This window comes from Aulonocara stuartgranti (genome assembly GCF_965226115.1).
Source record: "Aulonocara stuartgranti genome assembly, chromosome: 5".
Taxonomy (NCBI): Eukaryota; Metazoa; Chordata; class Actinopteri; order Cichliformes; family Cichlidae; genus Aulonocara; species Aulonocara stuartgranti.
This window is the reverse complement of record NC_138943.1, coordinates 38,540,105-38,558,896: the sequence shown is the minus strand read 5'-3', so window position 1 is coordinate 38,558,896 and position 18,792 is coordinate 38,540,105. Positions and strand designations below refer to the sequence as shown.

Sequence of the window (18,792 nt, the reverse complement as noted above, 5' to 3'; positions counted from 1 at the left end):
ACGATGTGGGCTTCATAGATAATTGGCAAATCTTCTGGAGGAAACCTGGTCTTGTTAGGAGAGACGGCATCCATCCCACTTTGGATGGAGCAGCTCTCAGTTCTAGAAATCTGGCCAAATTTATTAAACCACCCAAAAGTAACTATGCAGAGTTGGGACCAGGAAGCAGAGTTGCAGTCTTACACGCCTCTCTGCAGCTTCTCTCCTCCTGTTACTCCCCAAAAACCCATCTCCACAGAGACTGTGTCAGCTTCCAAAAAGACAAAAAACAAACTAAAAACCAGCAACAAACAAGTTAAACATAAAAACTCACAAAGAAAGAACAATACAGTATCCACATCTGAACCAAAGAGTAAAACAGTGAAATGTGGATTATTAAATATTAGGTCTCTCTCCTCCAAGTCTCTGTTAGTACATGACTTAATAATTGATCAACAAATTGATTTACTCTGCCTTACAGAAACCTGGTTGCAGCAGGATGATTATGTTAGTTTAAATGAATCAACACCCCTGAGTCACGCTAACTATTAGCATCCACAAATCAGAGGCCGAGGGGCGGTGTAGCAGCAATTTTTCACACCAGCTTGGTATTCAACCAAAGACCAAGACAGACTTTTAATTAATTTGAAAGCCTGATGCTTAGCCTCGTCCACCCCAGCTGTGAAACTCAGAAACCAGTCTTACTTGTTATCATCTATCGTCCACCTGGGCCTTACACAGAGTTTCTCTCTGATTTCTCAGACTTTTTATCTGATTTACTGCTCAGCTCAGATAAAATCATTATTGTGGGTGATTTTAACATCCATGTAGATGCTAAAAATGACAGCCTCAACATGGCATTTAATCTGTTATTAGACTCAATTGGTTTCTCTCAAAATGTAAAAGAACCCACCCACCACTTTAATCACACTCTAGATCTTGTTTTAACATATGGCATAGAAACTGAACATTTAACAGTGTTTCCTGAAAACCCTCTCCTGTCTGATCATTTCCTGATAACATTTACTTTTACAATAATTGATTACACAGCGGTGGAGAGTAGACTTTATCAAAGTAGATGTCTTTCTGAAAGCGCTGTAACTAAGTTTAAGAATATAATCCACCCACTGTTATCATCTTCAATGCCCTGTACCAACATAGAGCAGAGCAGCTATCTGAACGCTACCCCAAGAAAGGTCAATTATTTTGTTACTAATTTTACCCACCTATGTCTCATTGCACTCTGAAATAAAAGCATAGTACAAATAAGCAATTAAAGTTAAAAAAAAGAAATCATTGAATCAGTTTATACACTAAAATGTATTCTAAAGTTTGACTCATCAAAGTAACCAACATTTGGCAGATATGACAGCTGAACACACCCGTGGCATTCTTTCTACAATAGAAATCAAATATTCTCCCATATCTGTTGCAGATGTTCCCATAAATGTGGACCTTGTAGGCTGCTTTGCTTTCACTCTTCTATCCAGTTCATCCCAAACCAGCTCGATGGGGTTTAAGTCTGGAGACTGTGCCGGACACTCCATGTTTTCAAGCTTACCTTCTTGTTCTTTTTTCCTGAGGGTAGTCCTGGTATAGCTTGGACTTATGTTTTGGGTCATTACCTTGCTGTAGGATGAACCCTTGACCAACTAGGCACATACCAGAGGGTACTGCATGGAACTGCAGAATGCTGTGGTAACCATTTTGGTTCAGGGTGCCTCTCACTCTGTACAAGTCACCAACTTGAACAGAGTGTACATTCCAACTTGTACATTCCACCAAAACTGCCCCTGACCATCACACTACCTCCTCCATGTTTGACAGTTGATGCCACTCACTGCGTAACCATCCTTTCACCCTACTCAACACAGTACAAAGATCCTGCGTGATGAACTGAGTAGTTCAAATTTCAATTCATCAGTCCATAATACCTTCTTGCACTCTTCAGTAGTCCAGTGGCGGTGTGTCATGGCCCAGACAACCCTCTTTGTCTTATTCTGACATTTTAGCAATGGCTTTCTTGCTGCAACTCATCCTGTCAAACCTGCAGCTTGAAGTCTTACTACTACCACTGCTTACTATGACCATTAACTCAAAAGCTGGAGAGGAAATGGTGAATCACAAATTTAAAAGATCATCATCTAGCCTGGTGAAATATTTTGCTGCTTTATAAAAAAAAGCCCTCCATAAAGCCAGAACATCTAACTACTCATCACTGATTGAAGAAAAACAAGAACAACCCTAGGTTTCTCTGTAGTGCGGCACTGTATGTTAGATTTGTATTGTTGATTGTCATTTATGCTTAGAAATATTTACTTATATATGCTTAGAGTTTTGTAATTAGTTGTAGATTGGTAGAGGTTTTGATCCTTGATAGTCTGCAAACTTTGTGTGTATTAGACAGCACTTTGGGAGCATGAGAGGTCATACCGTGTCTTATTATTTTATGGTAGGATTAACGTAGTTGCGTCTGTTCTAGTCTAAGTGCTCTTTGTTTAGATGAACTGCAGGACTTCCTCACCGTGTTATCTAGGATGAACCATCTAGGGTGAGGGGGAGGCTACCCTCTTCCTGACCAAGGATGTTTGACCCTTTGATCAGCAGTCCACACACACACACACACACACACACACACACACAGGCAAGGTACTCTTTGTGTATGTAGACGTCATATGTTAATGAACTTATGCATATTCATGCAACCTCAATAAAAGGACAGTGATACGGGAGAACGGACGAGAGCTACTGGGGTCAAGCGAAGGAACGGTGCCTGTCCGGTTCTCTCCCGTGCACGAGTACCATGAAGAAGTTTGCCTACTTGTGTCTTGCTTGCAGTGTAATTATATTGTCTTAACGTTCCAGCGAATAGGTTTATGCTACAAACCTATCACTGTAGCCAGGCTGACAAAAAGTCAGAGCTCGTTTGAGCCACCCATTCCATTACCATTGACTAGTACCGACTTCACTAATTTCATCACAGATACAATTTGAACCATTAATGAAAAAATTACTCATAACTGTGTCACAGACATAATATTATATACAGCTGGTTTCAGTACCATCAATATTTATTTAGTCATTTTCTCCAATTGATCTTTCTAAATTAACTTCAGTAATTACTTACCCCAAGCCATCAGTGTGTCTTTTAGACCCCATTCCTACAAAACTGCTCAAAGAAGTCCTGCCATTAATTAATGCTTCCATCTTAAATATGATCAACCTATCTCTAATAATGTACCATGGGCCTTCAAGCTGGCAGTAGTTAAGCCCTTACTTAAAAAGCTATCTCTTGACCCAGCTTTCAGTCTCCAACCTTCCTTTTATCTCAAATATTCTTGAAAAAGTAGTTGTCAAACAGCTAACAGATCATCTGCAGAGGAATGGTTTATTTGAAGAGTTTCAGTCAGGTTTCAGAGCTCATCACAGCACAGAAACAGCTTTAGTGAAGGTTACAAATGATCTTCTTATGGCCTCTGACAGTGGACTCATCTCTGTGCTTGTCCTGCTAGACCTCAGTGCAGCGTTCGATACTGTCGACCATAATATCCTATTAGAGCAGTTCGTGTAAATGGAGAGACCTCTTGAACCACTAAGGTCCAAAATGCTGCAGCAAGAGTCCTGACAGGAACTAGAAAGAGAGAGCAGATTTCTCCTGTTTTGGCTTCCTGTTAAATCCAGAATTCAAAATCCTGCTCCTCACATACAAGGTCTTAAATAATCAGGCCCCATCTTATCTTAATGACCTTGTAGTACCATATCACCCTATTAGAGCACTTCGCTCTCGCTCTGCAGGCCTACTTGTTGTTCCTAGAGTATTTAAAAGTAGAATGGGAGGCAGAGCCTTCAGTTTTCAGGCCCCTCTTCTGTGGAACCAGCTTCCAGTTTGGATTCAGGAGACAGACACTATCTCTACTTTCAAGATTAGGCTTCAAACTTTCCTTTTTGCTAAAGCATATAGTTAGGGCTGGACCAGGTGACCCTGAATCCTCCCTTAGTTATGCTGCAATAGACGTAGGCTGCCGGGGGATTCCCATGATGCATTGCGTTTTTCCTTTTCAGTCACCTTTCTCACTCAACATGTGCTAATAGATGTCTTAGTTGAATCACACTTTCCACAGCAGTCTTTATCCTGTCTTCCTTCTCTCATCCCAACCGGTCGCAGCAGATGGCCGTGCCTCCCAAGAGTCTGGTTCAGTTGGAGGTTTCTTCCTCTTGCCAAAGTGCTTCCTCATAATGGGTCATATGATGGTGGTCATATGGTCATATGTTGGGTTTTTCTCTGTATGTATTATTGTAGGGTCTACCTTACAATATAAAGCGCCTGGAGGCGACTGTTGTTGTGATTTGGCGCTGTATAAATAAAACTGAATTCAAAAATTGAATTGTTTGTAGTGGACATTTTTGATAGCAAGATAAGGACGATGAGTTTAAAAAGGATGGTACGGTTGACTGGTTAAAGACTTTGGTCAAGACCCCAGCCAGCTGGTGCCGCCATGATATCAGTTTCTGTACATTTGCTCAGCATTTACCTGACTAGACACTCATCCGCTGTGAGTGTGTTGGAGTAGCAGACAGATAGGTGTGATATGGGTCAACATCTATGAGGCTTAATTCCTCTGCCTATATTGTGCCCCATCACCAGACCTGAGTGCAGCCCTTTAGAATCTGTCATCTAGGTGTTCCAATTGGAGTAGGCCCATTTAAACAACCATAGTTACGGTGTCTGAGCAGAGTTCAGAGTTTTGTATTTCCATCGTCTAGTCTGTGCTGTCTTGTTCAAAAAGGCCTCGCTCGCTCTCTCTCCTACATATGCACACACACACACACACACACACACTCTATTGAATGTGCACTCGCTCTCTCTCCCCTTTTCTCTCTCTCCTACATACGCACACACACACACAAACACACACACATGCGCGCGTACACACACACACACACACACTGCACATTCTATTGACCAATATTTGTCACTTGCTATCTATTTAGCTGGGAGCAAGTGAGAGGCTTCAAGTTGGCGGCACTCCGGCTTTTTTAGCTGCGAGTGTTAGGCCAGATAGTGTTCACTCGACTTTGTCAATCGCTTGTCAACTTGTACCTCTGAGACATATCCTCTCTAACACACAAGAGACAGGCATCCGCCCAAAGCCCCCACCCCTCCTGCCTGCTGCCCACCTCCCAATGTAGAGCAACCAGGAAATGGCCGCTACCTCCTCTTTCCCTCAAACATACACCAACCCCCCACCTCCTGACAAAAGCCTGCTTGGCCTCTCCATCAATCGTCTGACAGCCGAGGGAAGACAGCTTGGCTGCATCTCTCTTTCTTGTAGCACACACAACATGTGGCCTGTGAAAATATTATTGTCATAAAGCAAAGCTTATGTTAAAGGCTGCTCGTGCTCCTCTGTTGGGTGCCATCAGGTTGTTGAGCTCAGAATTATATATATATATATATATATATATATATATATATATATATATATATATATATATATATATATATATATATATATACATATTATTTATTTTATTTTTTTGGCAAGCAGAGAAATTAGCTCCTGTTTGCTACTAAACAAAATGAACTTGCTGGTATAATTATTATATAATTTTTTATAACTTTTCATTCTCAAACAGGAAAAATTGTTCTTTGGAATCAGTAGCTAAATATATTCAATTAATGTAATTGATTATTATTAGAGCTGACAAAGGAGCAGCATAACTTCTATCTAAAAGTCAATATTCAAACAAACAGATTACACAATGCTACACTTCATTTATCTTAAAAAACCCTCTATCAGAGCTCAGTCTTGAAATTCTGCACTGACCTATATGCACAGGATTATACTACGAGTCCTTTGAATTAAGGTTACCATTTCTGATGAGTCCCCAGTCACTGGCACCTTTGTTGTTTTTATTTGTGCTTGTTCTCTTTTTCATTTGATTTCTTCTTTGACTTATCTTGTCGGAGCTAAATAAACCCAATGAACTGGCTGTACTTACCTGGACTAGCACGAAGAATCTTTTCTTCCATCTTTTCCATACATTTTTGCCAATGGCCCAAAGGTACCTGTGGGTAAAAACACTCTTAATTATTTCAAAGAAGACTTACATAGATTTCTCAGTGTGACCATCTTTTTTGCTTCTTTCTTCAATGCCATTATTCACAGCTAAAATTTCATGCACCAGCCTGAATCTGTATTAAGGACACATGGATCTTTATTCAAGAGCCTCTACTGACCTCTCCTGTCAAAATGTTTTTACTGCAGCCAGACACAGCATCCTTACAGTGCTTAAAATGACAGGTATTTGTCATAACAGAAAAACTGCAAATATAACTGATGGCACAAATAATGAAAATATTCCAGTTAATTGGATCTGTAAAACATCTCAGAGCCAGCATACAAAAGTCTGCAGAACAGCAAATTGACTGAGGATTAAGGATGCAAGAATGAAATCTTGGATTTTTGTCAAATCAAAAAGGGAATCTCATCTTAAATAAAATGCAAATATGATGTGGTCCCAATATTTTCTCATTTAGCTCATTTAGCTGGAGAAAGCTAAATAAGAATAAATCAAGTAAACAAATGAATTTCCAAGTAAAACTCGCTTTAATATGTGCGTCACACGTTGTAGATTAAACAATCATTCTGAACTCTTAATATGAAAATAAATAAATATGAGTAGAGACATGTTAAATAAGAACTTGAGACCTGCACCTGGTCTTCGCTGGCCCACTTACACTGTCATGCATTATACTGGCTCGGTGACCCAGCGTTTTGAGTTTATTGTTATTATTTTCTAGTTTCTTCTGATTTTGTGTTAGTTCTTAGGTTTTGGTACTAGAGATGGCACGATACCACTTTTTTATGTCCGATACCGATATCATAAATTTGGATATCTGCCGATACCGATATGAATCCGATATAGTGTTTTTTAATCAACAAAACTGTTTTTTAAATATCTTGCTGCATTTTGTATAAGTTCATACTCAAGTTTAAAACAACAACTACACTAAAGCTATTCTGTTATACCTGTATGCAAAAAAAAAATTTCATAGTTCAGCAATACTGATCAATCTAATAAACTTAAACCTACACCATCCTCTCTATTCTGGTATTTTAAAGAGTACTTAGCATAAATATTAAGCAACCTAACTAATAGGGTTCCAACTCCCAGCAACAACAAAAATAAATAAATAAAAAATAGGGAACCACCCCTCACGCTCCACCTCATGATGCTTAATCGACGTAATCAACCTTAATTTGATGCAGTGTGAAAAAAAATGCACAGAAATCAATTATTTTTCAATATATTAAAATATTAAATAGATTCAACATCTTTCTTCAACAAAATTGCAGACTGCACAGATGGTACCTTCCCAAAGGAAAAAGTACTATAGCTTACTAGGGTATATATATTAGACTTAATAGTCACTATATACAGTAATTGACTTCTATTCATTTTGCATCAAATTAAAACTTTGGGTGTCAGATTCAGATAATTATTTATTAAAAGCTCGACATTTTAAACGAGAATAAGAAAGAAAAGTATGTCTTTGTGCCCCCTTTTCCCTGTCCATGCCCTATCGGCCCCCCTGGCTAAACTTTGCTAGATCCGCCCCTGCACAGTTACCAGCCGTCAGCTATGTAGAAAAAGATCCTCGAGTAGAAAGTAATATTAAATAAATTCTAACAGCTTATCAAGCTTAAACGTGCTGCTGTTGTTCAGCCGCTGGTTTCCTCTTTCTGGTGCAAAGTGGGCCAAAAACAAACAAGAGACACGGACTCGCGACAGAAAAGCCGATCAGCTGATCATTGATCAGTTTCATGATTGAAGTAGCAGCAAGAAGAGGCAGTCGCTTGTTAAGCTTAACGCAGGAATGCTTTACAAACATTCAGAGATGGACTTACACACTTGCTTTACTTCTCTCGGGGATAACTTTGTCGGAGATGAAATGCCGGGTTGCTAGCGAAGCTCCACATGCTATCCAGACCACCGACAGGTCCCGCATGCCACAGCCGCTCTATCACGTGATGCATACTGCTCCGACGTGCTAACGTTCTGAGGCGAGTTACGGCGTGTTGCAAGTTTTGTGAGGTGCTTTCGTGATATTTAATGGATCGGATTACATTTTTTATTTTTCTCCGATATCGGATCCAGTAATTTAGGTCAGTATCGGACCGATACCGATACGTAATATCGGATCGGTCCATCTCTATTTGGTACTGACATTCAGTTTTTTATTATTCCTACCTGTGTTCTTCCCCTCCGTGCTCTGTTCGTGTCCCTGACTTTGCATTTGTAAAACAGTTTGAGTTTCCTGTTTTACTTTGTAGATCTGTCTGTGACTTAAATATGTTCAGCTTGTGTTTCCCCGTCATCTTGCGATTAGGATCAGCTGTGCTTCCCTCCAGTGTGTCATTTCCTAATTACCTTGTGTGTGTATATATAGTGGCTGTAGGTCTGTGCTTATGGTTGGTTCGTCTGTGTTATTTGGTGTTACTTGGGCATCTCTCTGCTCCACATTCCCCATGTAACCTCCTTATAGTGATGGGCAGATGAAGCTTCATGAAGCACTGAAGCTTTTCATCCAATTGGTTCACCCCAGCACAAAGCTTCTTGAAGCTTCATTTGCTCTAGTAGGACACCTACTGGACGTAAAAATATTAGTTGGCATGAATTTGAAGAGTGTGGCCTTTTGCACACAGCCTGTAAATGTCAACAACAAAAGGAGTGTGTAAAACATGTATATTGTAGTGATGCAGTATACTGTGTATATTTATACTGGCAGTATGGAAAATGATCATTTGGAAATGCTTAAAATGGAAATGATCATTTACTGTGAGGTGAGGTGTGGTTGGGGTGTGGACAGCAGTTGTGCTTTTGTAACGTTGAGGTATGGACAGCTACACACTCCTGCCTGTTCACATTTTATTCTGTAAAAACTACATTTTCACTGCTTTTATGACCTTTTTAGTGGGGAGAACATAGCTAGGATTTAACGATTTAACAAATCTTTTGAATCCTTTGTCCTCCACAATGCTAAATGGCTGGGAGTCCTCAATCACCATGCTAACCAGGTCTTCATCTATTGGAGATTGTTCTCCTGAGGAAAGACAATAAAGACAAAGCACAGATATAAATATCACACACGTAACTTATTACAGCTGTATAATATTGTTATATCATTTAGTAACATTACTGCATGCTATAGTATCATGGCATTTGATGGCTCACCTGGTCTTGCTCCACAATCTGTGTTCCCCTTATTCTCATGCAAAGCTCTGTAGTGCCTAAGCATGGATGAGGTGTTGTTGTTATAGCCCAGCTCCCTGGCACAGAGCAAACACTTCACCTTGTACACAAGTAACGACAGCTTAACATAAATTGTATTGCACCATCAGTATTATGAAAATACATCTTCTGTAGAAATGTACATACCTTGTTGGGAGGAATAAGATCAAAATGTTCCCACACAGGGGAGGACATCCTCCTCTTCTTAGCTGGCTCCATTCTCTCCTGACTTTCTCTCCTCACTCTCATAAACCTCCAAACTGTCTCCAAACTCTCACTAACAACTCTCCATCAAACACCCACATTTTGAATGAAGTCTGAGGGGTTTATATCGCTGTCATAGCTCGCGGCAAAGTTCGAACCACTTCATGAACCAGTCACGTGGTACAGCCGGGCAGCGAGGCTTCGGACGTCATCATTTTCAGCTCCTCCCATAAATGAAGCAAGCCTCGATACGCGCATCGTGGAAACGCCCCCTCCATTACTCGACACAAGCTTCGAAGCCTCGATACAGAACGTCACATCACTACCTCCTTATGTTTTCCCCTATGTGTAGTGATGGCCAAATGAAGCTTTCTGAAGCATTGAAGCTTGTATTGAAAAACGGTTCATTACTTGAAGCTTTTCAACACAGTCCTCTCTGGTGACATCTGGTGGCCAAAACCATTAAGAGCAGCTTGAATCCACAAAATAAAACCAACCGCTTCATTAAAATTGCCCACTCTACAGAGTGGGATTCTGTCTGGCCGCCATTGTGTTGCTTTGAACGTGTATTTTTTGGTGGCTAAAAAAATGTGGTTTATTTGTTTAATAAATAATTTTGACCAGTAAACATGTTCAAACATGCACCATGGTGTGGTCTTTCTTTGCTTGTGACTTCTTGATGTTGGTAAATACAATAATTGAAAAATACCACGTTACATATAATATACATATGATAATGTACAACACATTATGGAGTATGCTTCTGCTGTGAGGTCCTGCCTCCATGCACTTGTGCAATTAACAGGGTTTTAATAGTTTTGCAATTTTCATTAGTTTTTATTTTTATTTAGTTTTGACTTCAGATTTTCAATTTTATATCAGTTTTAATTAGTTTTTACCAATTGTTTGCTAGTTTAGTTTAGTTTTTATTTTTTTGAAAATCCTTAGTTTCAGTTTAGTTTTGATTAGTTTCAGTTATAGTTTTAGTTGTGTTTGCAATAATTAAGTGTAACAAAATCCCAGTTTCATCATATCAGTCATGCTCCTCTGCTTATCCTTGGGTATGTTGCTATTCCAGCTACCATACCCTGCACCCTGCACAGGTCGCCTGTCTGTCGCAGGGCTAACACGCAGAGACAGACAACTCACATTCCCACCTATGGGTTCTTTAAATAAATAAATAAAGGCAGATGAACAACCATTGATACCAGGCAACTATAAAATTTATATCTTGGCCCCAATGAGACTATTAACTCTTGCAGCACCGGGTGTTCCTAATTTTGGTTCAAGTGAATTGATAAACTTTTTTTTTTCAACATTATGTTTATTAAAGTTTTACATATATACATATATAAAGTACATACACAAACAAATTTACACAATAAACGAAACACAATGAAAGCAATTGAGTCCATGAGACCTCTGACAGATTTTAAAGAATAATTTTCAGATTGCAGCATATGGTTGTGGTCCTGTACAGGGAATAGCTAGGCTGTCCCTGTCTCACACAGTAAACCAGATAGATCTTTATTCCCAATATACTGGATGTAGCGCCCCCAAATTTTCTGGAAAATTTCTTGTTTATCTTTTAGAGTATATGTAATTTTCTCTAATGGTAAACATAAAGACAATTCTTTGAACCAATGTGAAATACTTGGTTTGCCAAGACTCCTCCACGTTAGAGCTATCACTCTCTTTGCTTGTAGTATTCCCATGTTTATGAAGATTTTTTCAAAATGATCTATGTTACACCCTACAGGATATAATCCCAGTAGGAAAAGTTTGGGATCCATCACAAGTTTAATTGACAAAATCTCTTTTATCATTGCTCCAACCTCTTCCCAAAACTCCTTTATTTTTGGACATGACCATAAACAGTGGAGCAATGTGCCCTTATCTTCTTCACATCTATTACAGATATCAGGAATCTGCATATTAAATTTGTTAAGTTTTTCTGGTGTTATGTACACTCTCATCAACCAATTAAATTGTAGCAATTTTAGACGTGTGTTCCCTGTCTGTGTTTGGGCTAGCTTACATGCTCTACTCCATTGTTCCACTGTCAAGTCCTCCTGTAAGTCATACCTCCAAGCTTCAAGCTTAGCAGCAGATGAATCAGGAGAGGATGTCATCATCAAGTTATATAATTCAGATATCATCCCTCTACCACTGGGGTTTTTGGTTAGGATTTTCTCTAATGTGGACAGCGGGGGAATATGTGTAAAATCATTATGATAAGACCTGATAAAACTCCTAAACTGTAGGTATTTGAAAAAGTGCTTTCGGGGAATATTAAATTTAGAGATTAGTTGTTCAAAACTTAAAAGTCTTCCATCACCCCCGAAAGCATCCTTCACCAGTCCCAGCCCCGAGTCTGCCCACATTTTAAAACCACCATCCGCCCTACCTGGGGCAAAATAATTGTTGCCCCAAATCGGGCTAAAAACAGAGAGGGGAGATTTTACGTTTAAATATCTTTGAGTGACATGTAAGATATAAATCATGTTTTTAACTATAGGATTAAGCGTAATGTCTTTGAGTTTATTATATTTATCAGAGTATACATATGTAGGAAGTGGAAGCCTAAGAGAGAGAGACTCAATAGTTCTCCATGCGGGGGGCTTTTCTGCAGCATAATAGAACATTATAGTTCTTAACTGGGCTGCCCAGTAATACCAAACCATGTTAGGACATTGCAGCCCTCCTGCATCAAAGGGCAAGTACAAAAGTGATAAGCGAAGTCTGGGACGTTTGTTATTCCATAAAAACTGATTAAACAGTTTTCTTATTTTAAGGAAAAAGTCTGAGGGAGGTGGCAAGGGGATATTCTGAAACAGATACAGAAGCTTAGGGAGCACGTTCATCTTTAGTATATTTATTCTACCAATCAGTGAAATTTGGAGACTCGACCATCTCTCCACTGATTTGGATATGTCAGTCATAATTGGACTATAATTATGGTTCACCACCTCTTCCAATTTCGGGACAATCTGAATACCTAGATAAGTAAACTGATTCACATTTCTAAAATGGCAGGTGTATTTAGGTGGATTCATCCTTTCTTCTGAGTTCAAAAGCATTATAGAAGATTTTGATTTATTGATTTTATAACCAGAAATATGTCCAAATTTTCCAATTAGGTCTAACATGGCTGGAATAGATTTTCCCAGATTTTTAAGAAAGAGGATCACATCGTCAGCATAAAGAGCTATTCGATGGTCGAGCCCTCCGATCTCTATACCCGTGATCACACAGTGTTCTCTTACAGCAATAGCAAGTGGCTCAATTGCAATTACAAATAAAAGGGGGGATAGGGGGCAACCTTGTCTACAACCTCTTCCAATCTCAACTGGTTTTGAGATAACATTATTGGTAATTATTTCTGCATATGGGTTATTATATAGAAGCCTGACCCAGTTACAGAATCCCACTCCCAAACCAAAGCGACCAAGAACCTCAAGCAAATAGGGCCATTCCACCCTATCGAAAGCCTTCTCGGCATCTAGTGCCAAGAAAGCTGTATCTGGAGACCCCCCTTGCTCGTGTAAAATATTTAACACTCGTCGAACATTGTGGAATCCCTGACGCCCAACCATGAACCCATTTTGATCTTCCTTGATGATGTCTGGCAAAAGGCCCTCCAGTCTCTTTGCTAGAATTTTACAGAGTATCTTTAAATCTGAGTTTAAGAGGCTAATTGGCCGCAGGTTTTCACATTTATCATTCGATTTTCCAGGTTTGGGAAGAAGTGTAATTAAGGCCCCTCTCAGAGTGGGTGGGAGTATCCCCTTTTGAGCAGATTCAGAAAACATTTCCAAAAGGGGTGCCTTTAATTTGGATACAAACTTTTTATAGATATCAATTGGCAGACCGTCTGGCCCTGCAGCCTTTCCATAATTCATTCTCATTATTGCCTCTGAGATTTCGTCCAGAGTCAATTTAGCCCCCAGTCTCAAGGATTCCTCTTCTTCTATTCTGGGGATATTCATATTGTCAAGAAAAGAGAAAAAATTGGGGTCACCTGGGTTTAAGTCAGAACTGTATAACCTTTCATAATAGGCCTTGAAAGAGTCACTTATTGCAGCAGGGTCAGAGATCGTTTCCCCTTTATCATTTTTAAGTGCAGTGATTGATCTTTCCAATTGGAATTGTTTTATACGCCAAGCCAGAATTTTACCTGATTTCTCCCCTTGATCAAAAACGGACTGCTTAAGTTTTAATAAGTTAGCTGTAGCTTTTGAAGCTGAGATTTCATTATATTGGGTTCTTAATAACAGCAAACTTTGGTGCAGCTTGGGACAGGGGTTCTTAAAGTACATATCCTAAGTAGCTTTAATTTTTGATTCCAATAATTTCAGCTTTTGTCTGGCCTTCTTAGATTTTGAGCTTGTGAAGCGAATTATTTGGCCTCTAATGAAGGCTTTGAATGCTTCCCATCTAATACACGAAGATGTTTCAGAAGTATTGAGCTCAAAGTAATCAGTAATTTGTTTGTCAAGGTACGCCAGTAGGTCTTTGTCCTTTATCCATTTTTGCTGAAATTTCCATTTTGGGGGATCTCGTACTAGCCCTGGATCCAAATAGACCAGACTGGCTGGGGCATGGTCTGAGATAAGGACACTGCCATAATCACAACCGTTCACTTGATAGGACAGACTTGCTGAGATCAAAAAGTAGTCTATTCGTGAGTATGATTTATGTGTGCTAGAATAACATGAATATGTCGATACACCAGGATTCCTGTCTCTCCATATATCCATAAGATTTAATTCCTTAGCAAACTGAAGAATGGTTTCCCTACTCTGGCTATGAGATTTGTCTAAATGTGATGATTTATCTATACTTGGGTTCAGAGTGCAATTGAAGTCTCCCGCTAAAATATATTGACCACTGAGTGCTGACAGCGTGCAGAACAGGTTATTAAAAAAAGATGGTTCATCCTTATTTGGGGCATAAATATTAACTAAAATCAGAGGTTCTGTATAGAGAGTACCCTGAACAATCAAATACCTTCCCATCCTATCTGCAATCACCTTACAAACATTAAAGGGGACGGACTTGTGTATTAGAGTCAAAACCCCTCTCGCTTGGGAGTTAAATGGTGCTGAAAATACCTCTCCCTGCCATCTCCGCTTAATCTTTAAGTCCTCTTTTCCAGTAAGATGAGTCTCTTGGAGAAAAATTATTAATGCATATCTTTTAACCTTCTCATCACTTGTTTAACTTTTTTAAGTTTTTGCAGCCCTCTACAGTTCCACGATGTCATCTTAATTTCTAAAACATTGGACATAGCTGCAATTTTCAGATGATCTTCTCATGCTAGTATATAGAAGTGTACCTTTAGACAACCAAAACAATGCAGACAACACAGATGCTTCTAACTGCATCAACCATTGAACACAACCCCTCTGACCTAAGGGCCAGTTTCCCCTTCTCCTTACTACACACTCCGGTAATGCTAATGACCAGTCCACAGTTATTGAGGAATGATCCAACATTATTGATATTGACTTATCCTGAACTTAAACACTCCCTCCATTGTTAGCTTTTACATACAAATAATAATTGCTTTGCCAGGAATTTATTGCTATCCCAAATATACTCATGTAAATAAATTAAATGTTAGGGGTCTACTGTGCTTTAACTCTATTTAAATGTAACTATAACTCAGAGAGTCCTCCTGGAAAACAAAAAGTAATCGATCCCCCCCCCCCCCCCAAAAAAAGAAAAAAAAAGAAAAGAAAAAAGAAAAAAAAGGGGGGGGGGTATACTCACAATGCAGGTAATCACCAGCGTCTTTAACCCCCGTACAAATTAACGGAGGCATGTACAGATGTTCAGTGTGAATATATTTCAATGATCAGTTCACAGTAGCCCCAGGAATTAGCTGCCAAGCAAAACGTTCAATTATTTTACCAACTTTATCCGTATCGCTATTCATCCCGCTCTGCTTGGATCCGCGTAACGAAAATCTCTGCGTCCTCCGGTTTGCCAAAAGTCAGTGTTTTATCCTTGTAGGTCACCAGGAGCCTGGCGGGGAGAAGCATCCCGTGTCTTATCCCCATGCTGCGGAGCTGTCGTCTCACGGAGTCGAACTCTTTCTGCATCTTATGTATGCCGGCTGCCATGTCCGGGTAGAAACGCACCGGTTTGTCCTCGTAGAGTATTTGCTTTTTGATTTTGGTCGCTTTCAGCACCATTGCCTTATCCCTATCGCTCAGGAATTTCATGATCAGTGTTCTTGGGGGGCCGTTTGGGTCGTTTCTCGGGCCGATTCGATGCGCCCTTTCCAGGAATGGCTTTGATTTCAGCAGAGGGATGTCCAGCGTCTCCGGGATCCAGGTTTCCAGAAATGCGCAAGCATCCGTTCCCTCCACCTTCTCCGGTAAATTCACCAGTCTCAGGTTAGCCCTCCTGGCCCTTGTTTCCAAGTCCATTACTTTGTCCTCCATATCTCTGGTTTTCTTTTCGAGACTCTGGACTTTTCTCTGAAGGCTATCGACCGTGTCCTCAGTGTCGGAAATGCGTGTCTCGACATTTACAATACGCTCCTTACACTCTCCGACCTCGTTTCTCACTCCCTCAATTGCAGCCATTATTCCGTCAAACCTGTTGGAGAAGTCGGTTTTCAAGTCTTTGATAGCTTCAAGAATCGGAGCGTGACTTGGTCCTTCCTCTTCAGCGCTAATTGACTCTTCCGACATGGCGCTAGCTTTAGCTTTTCCACTTTGTTTAGTTGGTCCGAAATCAATTTTAGGTTGTGAGGGTTTACCACGACCCCTGCCCGATTTACCTGGTGCAGACGACATAAAAGAGTCCTAAGCGCGGATACCGTTAGAGTTTAACTTCAAAAGTTGATATTACGTTAGGTGTCTTGGCAAAGATTCACGGAGGAGGGAAGTGTGCGTCTAGCTAACGCGCCGCCATTTTAGGAGTCAATTGATAAACTTTTTGAAGGCAATTGACTCACACAGTTGTGTAGATGTCCCCGTCCTGGTGTCTCGGGATGCATCACGCTGCCTTGCCTGGGGTTAGCTTCTGTTTCTGGGGATGAGGGTTGAGTGTGCTCCCTTCTCAAGGTAAGCTAGGTTAGCCTTCTTGTGTGAGCTTTTCAAGTGCACTTTAAGGTTTGTGGGATTTTTTCCCTTAGAAATGTCCCTCATAATTTGTTTCTTTCCACTACAAGACACTTGCTTTATCCAAAACACAGTCATATTCAAAGTAATCCCAAATTGGACTCTGGCGCTTTCTCCCGACCTTTCCTGACATGATTCTGCGCGTGGGCGGAGCAGCAACACAGACGACTCGACTAACGTGCTGCCACCTGCTGGCATAATGAGACACAGCAAGAAAAAATCTGGAAACTAAACTTCATTTTCACCCTCAACTATTGTATGACACACACACATCAATGAAAACTAAACACATTTTTGCTATATCCATCCATTCGCTTCCGCTTATCCTTTTCAGGGTCGCGGGGGGCGCTGGAGCCTATCCCAGCTGTCATAGGGCGAGAGGCAGGGTACACCCTGGACAGGTCGCCAGTCTGTCGCAGGGCTAACACATAAGGACAGACAACCATTCACACCTAGTGGCAATTTGGATTATCCAATTAACCTATCCCCACAAGTTGCATGTCTTTGGACGGTGGGAGGAAGCCGGAGTACCCAGGCAAACACGGGGAGAACATGCAAACTCCACACAGAAAGACCGGCCTGATGGTGGAATTGAACTCAGGACCTTCTTGCTGTGTGGCAACAGTGCTAACCACCGTGCCACCGTGCTGCCCATTTTTGCTATAAATTCAGTTAATTTTAGTTAGTTTTGTGAACACTCATTACAGTTTTAGTTAGTTTTCCTTTTTTTGTTTTTATTTTTATTTCCGTTAACGAAAATGTTTTTTCACTTCTAGTTTTCTCCAAATCTCTCAGTGGAATGATCAGTAGTGATGTGACGTTCTGTATCGAGGCTTCGAAGCTTGTGTCGAGTAATTGAGGGGGCGTTTCCGAAAATTGCAAAACTATTAAAACCCTGTTAATTGCACAAGTGCATGGAGGCAGGACCTCACAGCAGAAGCATACTCCATAATGTGTTGTACATTATCATATGTATATTATATGTAACGTGGTATTTTTCAATTATTGTATTTACCAACATCAAGAAGTCACAAGCAAAGAAAGACCACACCATGGTGCATGTTTGAACATGTTTACTGGTCAAAATTATTTATTAAACAAATAAACCACATTTTTTAGCCACCAAAAAATACACGTTCAAAGCAACACAACGGCGGCCCAATATCAGACAGAATCCCACTAGCGTGGGCAATTTTAATGAAGCGGTTGGTGTTATTTTGTGGATTCAAGCTGCTCTTAATGGTTTTGGCCACCAGATGTCACCAGAGAGGACTGTGTTGAAAAGCTTCGAGTAATGAACCGTTTTTCAATACAAGCTTCAATGCTTCAGAAAGCTTCATTTGGCCATCACTACACATAGGGGAAAACATAAGGAGGTAGTGATGTGACGTTCTGTATCGAGGCTTCGAAGCTTGTGTCGAGTAATGGAGGGGGCGTTTCCACGATGCGCGTATCGAGGCTTGTTTCATTTATGGGAGGAGCTGAAAATGATGACGTCCGAAGCCTCGCTGCCCGGCTGTACCACGTGACTGGTTCATGAAGTGGTTCGAACTTTGCCGCGAGCTATGACAGCGATATAAACCCTCAGACTTCATTCAAAATGTGGGTGTTTGATGGAGAGTTGTTAGTGAGAGTTTGGAGACAGTTTGGAGGTTTATGAGAGTGAGGAGAGAAAGTCAGGAGAGAATGGAGCCAGCTAAGAAGAGGCGGATGTCCTCCCCTGTGTGGGAACATTTTGATCTTATTCCTCCCAACAAGGTATGTAAATTTCTACAGAAGATGTATTTTCATAATACTGATGGTGCAATACAATTTATGTTAAGCTGTCGTTACTTGTGTACAAGGTGAAGTGTTTGCTATGTGCCAGGGAGCTGGGATATAACAACAACACCTCATCCATGCTTAGGCACTACAGAGCTTTGCATGTGAATAGGGGGAACACCGATTGTGGAGCAAGACCAGGTGAGCCATCAAATGCCATGATACTATAGCATGCTGTAATGTTACTAAATGATATAACAATATTATACAGCTGTAATAAGTGACGTGTGTGATATTTATATTTGTGCTTTGTCTTTATTGTCTTTCCTCAGGAGAACAATCTCCAATAGATGAAGACCTGGTTAGCATGGTGATTGAGGACTCCCAGCCATTTAGCATTGTGGAGGACAAAGGA

The 18,792-nt window shown here is 40.4% G+C and overlaps 1 protein-coding gene across 1 annotated transcript in view; it reads right to left on the bottom strand.

Annotated features, from left to right (window-relative positions):
* The window catches only part of LOC309707029 (calcium-dependent secretion activator 1), a 254,314-nt gene that overhangs the window by 174,217 nt on the left and 61,305 nt on the right, over positions 1 to 18,792 (bottom strand). Inside the window, exon 8 of the mRNA XM_082534125.1 lies at positions 5,983 to 6,049. Coding sequence (XP_082390251.1) covers positions 5,983 to 6,049 — 67 coding nt within the window. The remainder of the gene's footprint in view (positions 1 to 5,982; positions 6,050 to 18,792) is intronic.